This window comes from Berghia stephanieae, chromosome 10, assembly GCF_034508935.2.
Source record: "Berghia stephanieae isolate SIO BIC M18660-M18661 chromosome 10, UCSD_Bste_1.3, whole genome shotgun sequence".
NCBI lineage: Eukaryota > Metazoa > Mollusca > Gastropoda > Nudibranchia > Aeolidiidae > Berghia > Berghia stephanieae.
In genome coordinates this window covers 39074602-39081844 of record NC_088369.1, presented here as the reverse complement: position 1 = coordinate 39081844, position 7243 = coordinate 39074602, and the positions used below count along the sequence as shown (strand labels likewise).

The following is a 7243-nucleotide window of genomic DNA, read 5'->3' as shown; positions in this document are numbered from 1 at the left end:
TCAAAAACCAAATGGTATAAATTTCAAAACAACAATAAAATTAAAAGTCATGATTTCTTAATAATGAAATGTAAATTCTTTTTTTATGGTTAAAACCAACATTAATGCTTGCTTCGACGTTCTTTGAAGAGTGTGAGGCTTCTAATTTGGCCGTTGTCCATTAAGTACAAATCCTTGTTTGATCGTCTGAGGTAGGCGGCGGATTTTCCAAACACGCTGTATGTCAGTAACAGAATATCACACTGACTGAGAACATGCTGGTCTGCGATGACCATCTCCAAACCATTACAAAGGTTCTCACTCTCCGAAATGCACGAATTGTTACAAGATTTATTTTCAAGCGGTTGCGTTATGCTCACCTTGTCAATATGAATTACCTGCCCTTCTATACTCACGACTATATTTTTGTATAATGCATTAACTTTTGCCCTAAATCCTTCCCAATCACTGGCCACAAAGAGACGATACTTATTGGGATCCGAGTATTTTTTCACAAACTCCCAAAAGGGTTTTATGGAAGAGAGCGTGTTGCGAATGTCTCCGTCGTTTGGGATGGATGGATTTCGACCAAAACGAATGTGAGCGCAAACTAACTTGTGCTTACTTGACTTATGTGCTTTGTCGAGGACGGGAGTGAATCGACGCAGCACTCTTTTATTCATTTTAAAAATCGACTGCCACAGATCAGCAAACAAGATTGGTCTAGGCCGATTTCTAACTTTTTTGTGGAAAAGATCTTTATGGTAAGGATTAGCCTTCAAGGAGTAGTAGTAGTCGTAGTTAGTTGTCAGGTATATCACATCCTGAGGGAAATATTGATTAAAATCAACCTTTTTCATGAACTCCCGAAACTCCCTGTCGTTGATTGCGTATAAATGAGTGCTGGAGAGGCCGTCGAATTCAGCCGGTTCAATTTTCCAGTTGGCGATTCGAGGGTGATAGAGTTTAGTGAGGGGACAAGGGCTATTGAAATCTACTTTGAATGTCCTATTGGTGACTAGAGATATTAAATAAGCTGAGAAAATGCCGTGTTGCCGGTCACCCCATCCAGCGCATGATATGTTACTATGACAAAGATATACAATGTATTTCTCTCCATTCCAGTTTTTACGGGTTCTGACTGGTTTCTCATACAATGGGTTAATACTATGATAACCTTTATGTTTAATCTTTTGGTCCTTGTTGTGTATTGGCCATTTATCTTCTTCCTTTACTTTCTTTACTCCACCGCTCTTATTTTCATCTTGCAGAACTTTCTTTACAGGGTATTCTCTTCTTTTCTCTTTTTCCTTAATTGTATTACTTTGTTCATTATTTTTCTTTTCTTCAATATGGAGGGCAATATCGATGTTACTCAAGGATTCTGTATTCTGTGCATCATCACCAGATTTTCTGTCCTCCAGGTCTCTCTGAAAATAAATAACATAAGATAGATATGTGGGCGTCCTTGAGATAATCAGTCGCAAGGTGAAAATCTTCAAACAGCGATTTGACAATTTTAGTCAAGAGGTCAATTTTTATGAAAAATGAGTTTTCATAAAAAATCATTAAATCAAACATTTTTCTACATATTGATGAAATATTTTAATTAAATTCTACTAAATATTTTATTTTAATTTTTTTTATGAAGGTAATTATTATACTTAATATCAACTCTTGCCAACTTTGGAAGCGATTTTCTCAAAATTAGAGTTTCACACCCTAGCCCATGCATATGACCATAACTGAAAAATCACCCGATTGGCTTCAAATAAAGATTAAAATGCTCAGGAGACATTAGGCTTTCAAAAAATGCAAAGAAAACGCAAAGACAAAAACTTTCACCTTGCGACTGATTTTGTCAGAACGCACACATATATAATCTACTGTATTGTTTAACTGAGAATCCCCAATATAGCTCAGTTGGTAGAGAGCACTCCCTTAACACGCAAAGGGACTGTGATTGATCCCAGGTGCAGTCGAGATTTTTTCTGATCCCCCTGTCCACCCAGCAGGTGTCATCTAACGCAATTGCTCTGTGTTGGTGTTGATTCAACTCTTTCCCAGCAGTATGTATGATATCCAGATAGGGTGACAGTTGCACAGTGTGTACACAAAACACACTCAATCCGATTGTGTTTTTATCTTATTGTGTAAATTATAACACGTCTGTACATGTACAAAAAATTTCCTTTTTGGGATGCAATAAAGTATTATTATTATTATTACTATTATTATTATTATTATTATTATTATTATTATTATTATTATTATTATTATTATTATTATTATTATTATTATTACCATTATTATTATCATTATCATTATTATTATTATTATTATTATTATTATTATTATTATTATTATTATTATTATTATTATTATTATTATTATTATCATTATTATTATTGGGTAGCTGGATCTCAGGACTTTCAAAGAATCCTGAGTATCATCACTGATACTATGACAATGACTCAGTGGTATAGTCTTTGCTTCATGCCCGGAAGGTACCCAGTCCTGACTATTATATCCACTGCACCATGTGGCCTTGGGCAAGACATCTTTCCCTAGCTCATTTAAAACACTACGCTGCAGCTGACTTCCCTTCCATACTTCTCTTGCTTGAACGAATAGACCCTATCCAAAGACAAATGTCCTCTTTGGATTGAATAAGGGAATTTTATAACTCATTAAAAAAATTTTGAGCTTGAAATTGAGCTTTTATATAGCGCAATATCCACTATATGTGCTCAAAGCGCTTTACAAGGGATCCCTGGTCAACAGCAACATTTAACATCTAGGACGGGACATAACACCTATTAGGCGATATTACAATTTTTTGGACAAAGACAACGCTGTTAATGGCCAGGTACTCATTTTACACATGAGTACGGTGAGAGAATGTGAGAAAAGAGCCTTTTCCAAGGACTCAACTATGCGCCCAGTGCGAGGCTTGAACCCAGGTCCTTCTGATCCGAAAGCGAGTGTCATACCACTAGACCATATAGGCGCACTTTATAACTCCTTTACTTTATTGATATATATGTTGAGGGAGATAACTTTATACATGGCACATTACAAGGTGTTGGAGAGGGGGAGTTGCTTGTGTCACAACAATTATTTACCATTGCAGCCAACCATTAACAAATCATAGCGCGAAAAATTGGAACCAATGACAACATGATAGGAATAAGCAAAGAGGTGTCTTGTTATACAAAATGGAGATGGGTGTGTGAGTGACTATATGAACTATATGTGTCTGCATGTGTATTTTAAAGTATATACACACATCTGCAATGTTCCGTTGTCGATGTAATGTAGATGGACACGATGTGCAAAATGTCAATGTCACAGTAAATCATCATTGGTCAAATTCACTGGGCACATATAAAAAAAACCCTTTAATCAATTCTTGTTTTACATTGGCTGCGGGGAAATTAGTTCAAGGAAACCCTGTTTGAAGTAAAAATTAGTTTAAGGAAGGAATAGAATGATAGTAAAGAATAATAAGAAAAAATTTGAAACATTAAAATAAGTTAGAGGAAACCATACTCCAATGTACAACTGTTTAAAGGATTTCGGTATTCAAATGAATTAAGTAAACAAACATGATTTGATGTTTGATGACAAACCCAGAACTGGTGCAGGTTAAAAAAAAAAAGGAAAAAATATACATACCAAGGGATTGCTGTGCTGTGTTAGCCTATGACTGTGAATACCTCTTTTTCCACTGGTGTCATCTAATGCAATTGCTCTGTTTTGGTGTTGATTCAACTCTTTCCCGGCAGTATGTATGATATCCAGATAGGGTGACAGTTGCACAGTGTGTACATAAAACACACTCAATCCGATTGAACAAATGCAAATCCCGAAGATGGCCACAACTAGAACTCCTACACGAGGTACCTGGTGACAAAAAAAAATATCTAAGATAAATATCATAGTAAATAGTACCAATGATCATTAACTGTAATTATATTAAAATCATAGTGTATTAGTATTATCATTTTTAACATCAATATTTTCTCCAAAATTCTTTTACTGCCTGCATGTTGTGCTTGGGCCCAGTTTTTCTTACAAAATGTGACCCATCTCCTCAAAACAGTATTATACTGGGGAGGCTTAGTCCGAACAGCTGCAGCCATAAAAAAAAAATTTTAAATAAAAATAAAAATAAAAACAAATAAATTTTTTAAAACTTAATACTCCTCACAGTGTTTTGCATTATCAAACGAGGAGTTGTATCACGTTTGCAACTCTTCCTAAAAATGGTTAGATATACAATGTCAAATTAGACACAAGTCAAGTGTTCAAAAAATCAAATAAGTAAGCATAATAAATAATCCTTGAATACAAGATATGAATTACAGTTCACTCCGCTTAATCGCATATTCCGCTTGTACCCTACACATTCCCAAAATATGGAATATTTTCTATATAATCGCTCCACTTAATCGCACACCTTCTCCTCTTAGTCGCTACACCTTGATTCCATCTTGATCGGAGAAAAATATTGAAAAAATGCAGCAAAAAAGTAATTAAAGTGCGTTTCTCATTGAACCATTTCCGCACGTTAATATCGTATTACGCATGAAAACAACTTTCCATTCAACGCAATTCCATTGTCCCTCTGACCCCGACTAGGTCAGGCACCCAATGTTTGTTAACTGACATCAAAGAATTACCTTGACATGACGGACTAATTGACTCAGCACTCACTGTCTGCATCACAAAGTATGAAACGTGACTGCAGTCCACTCAATGCTGCGTGCTTGTCTACATTGTCTGACCACTCAATTGCAATTCTCTACCTGTGCATTGTTTTCCTCTGCTGGGCAGTAAGAAAGGATTATAGAGAGGACTCGTGTCTCATCATTTGATTGATCTATACGATCTGTGTCTACATTGATAAACTCAAAAGACAACTGAACTGGCATCAATTCAAGGCACGTCTTTCTCCCCATCAGAAGACTGCCTCTCGAGATGGAAAGGTCTGCAGAATGTCGTATTTAAAAAAGAACATGGTGAAAAACACAATGCTGATGTCTCTTCTGTCAGCCAATGGAGTGTTGAAGTTTTGAAACAACTTCTTCAGCAGTACAAATCTAATGACATTTACAATGCAGACGAGACAGGGCTTTACTACTGTTGATACCCTGATAAAGGCCTTTTCGTCAAACATAATGATCTCAATGGTATAAAAAAAGCGAAATAACAAATAACTGTGGTGATGTGTGCCAATATGACAGGCACAGATAAAGTTCCTCTTCTGGTCATAGGTAAGTTGATTTATTAAAATATGTGCATATTATGAGCGTTTTTCAATGTGTATGTTGGTAAATTATGCAGGTGTGTGTGTGTGTGTGTGTGTGTGCGTGTGTTAATAAAGTTGATTTCTTTTTTTTTCCTTTTTATATATTTACTATTCTTACAACGTCACATAATGTCACATTTTGTTGTTGATGAAACATGAATAAGAAAAGAAATTTAAAAAAAAAAATACCCCCCCCCCCTCCAACAAAAAAAAAATCAAAAGACAACTTATTCTATAATGAGTCTAATGTCTTGAACGTGATGGTCCCAAGCCGGTAGAAAAGAGAACTCCCGGGGTGGGGGGGGGGGGGGGGGGCGATATTAAGCGGAGTCGACTGTAACTTTAAATTTAGACTGATAAAAAAAAACAGAGGAAAATAAAACTTTCTCTCTCTCTCTCTCTCTCTCTCTCTCTCTCTCTCTCTCTCTCTCTCTCTCTCTCTCTCTCTCTCTCTCTCACACACACACACACACACACTGATAAGCACTGAAAACTAAGAATCATTTGCCGTGTTCATAATCTACCTGGGCTATGTGAAAAAAAGGGAACCATTTCCTAAGAGCTAAGAAAGGGCACCACGTCTCGCCGGTAGCTGACCTCTACCCGACAACACAAAGACATCAAAGGCTATTAATTTTATTTTTTTTAAAGAAGAAAGTAGAAGGAAAGAAAGAAGAAAAAAAAACAAGTAGACTCTAATCAAAATGTAACTTAACAAACGTTAACCAGTTTATATGAAAACTAGAGTCTTGCAGCTCAACTGTTTGCTCTGGTTTCCATACAGTTAATTTCATTTTCACATATACCGCCACTAAGTTATTTGCAAAAGTAAAAGTTAAAGAATAGCTTACGCAGCAGAAGCCAAAAGCAGTTTTTCCCATCTTCTGAATGGTATTTCATGATGCTAAGGCACTTCCTCAATCTAAAGATGCTCCCATTAGATGTCCATAATATTTTGAAAAAAAAAGCATCGATTGAATGACAAGATGAAAGAAACACATCAGTTATAAGTAGCCGGTCTTTTGGTAATCAATTAAACACCACGCCATCTGGGCGTACTGCAGCTTTCGGTGGCTAGTTTCCATCGCAACAGTCACTGATACACAGACAGATAACAGCTCATCGTGTTGTGTTATCTTAGATATGCGCGGTTGTGTTTACTGATTGTGACACGATCACGCAAACTGACACAAAATCATAAGTGTATCCTTAAGGAAACGTAAACCATTAACATCCTAACCTAATTTAAACGTATGATAATAATAGATGCTGGCATTCTCAACTCCACAGCAGACAATAAAAACGTAAAACACACGCACTTTGGACCCGGGTGTGTACGGCTCACGCTAGATTAATCTGGCTAGACTCAGGAGTGCCAGATTATTTCACAAAATAAGGTCAAACAGGTCATTGAAAAATGTCAAAAGTACCTTCGGTAGTCTTTCACTTACGTATTATTTGCAAATAAGTAAACGTTGCAATTCCCAATTTTGATATTTTTCCCATTAAATGCAACTAAGACTAGAAATGAATATTTTTTCCTCCTATTGCATTGAGTAAGTCATCATTAACCTTTTTTTTTAATGTCTTGCTGTAAATTTTAAGGGTCAAAATTTATAATAGTTGTTAAAAATGAAATGATATTAATTAATTAAAATGACAAAAAAATGTCAGAGTGCAAAACAGATAATTTGTCCATGTCATAGCACACTATAGAGGGTTATTATGCCAAACGGGAGAAGAAAAAAAGGGATCTGGCAATTCAAAACGTCAAACTGGCAATGCAGACTCGGTTGGATAGCAAAGATGAAAATGATAGGCAAAATGATATCGCCTCCTGTGTGTTCAGTGAGTGATGTGTGAAAGAAGCTTTGTTGTGTGTTGTGTGTCATGAAAGTGGTGAGTGATTGAGTAGATAAGTTTTCTCAGTGAGGCGGGAGATGAAAGTGA

At 36.1% G+C, this 7243-nt stretch overlaps 1 protein-coding gene across 3 annotated transcripts in view; it reads right to left on the bottom strand.

The window, feature by feature from the left end:
• Positions 1-6655, bottom strand: part of LOC144981104 (uncharacterized) — an 11862-nt gene extending 5207 nt beyond the window's left edge. Inside the window, exons 1-4 of one of the 3 annotated variants that reach the window (XM_078929232.1) lie at positions 6534-6631; positions 6145-6389; positions 3658-3885; positions 1-1409 (exon numbers count right to left, since the gene is read on the bottom strand). The exon at positions 1-1409 is cut by the window's left edge and continues 1634 nt beyond it. In XM_078929232.1, the coding sequence (XP_078785358.1) occupies positions 102-1409; positions 3658-3885; positions 6145-6174 (1566 nt within the window). In that variant the 5' untranslated portion in view covers positions 6175-6389; positions 6534-6631 and the 3' untranslated portion in view covers positions 1-101. Of the gene's footprint in view, positions 1410-3657; positions 3886-6144 lie in introns of all 3 variants that reach the window. The other 2 variants (XM_078929233.1, XR_013647010.1) reach the window with 2 other exon arrangements.
• Between the last annotated feature and the right edge of the window lie 588 nt (positions 6656-7243).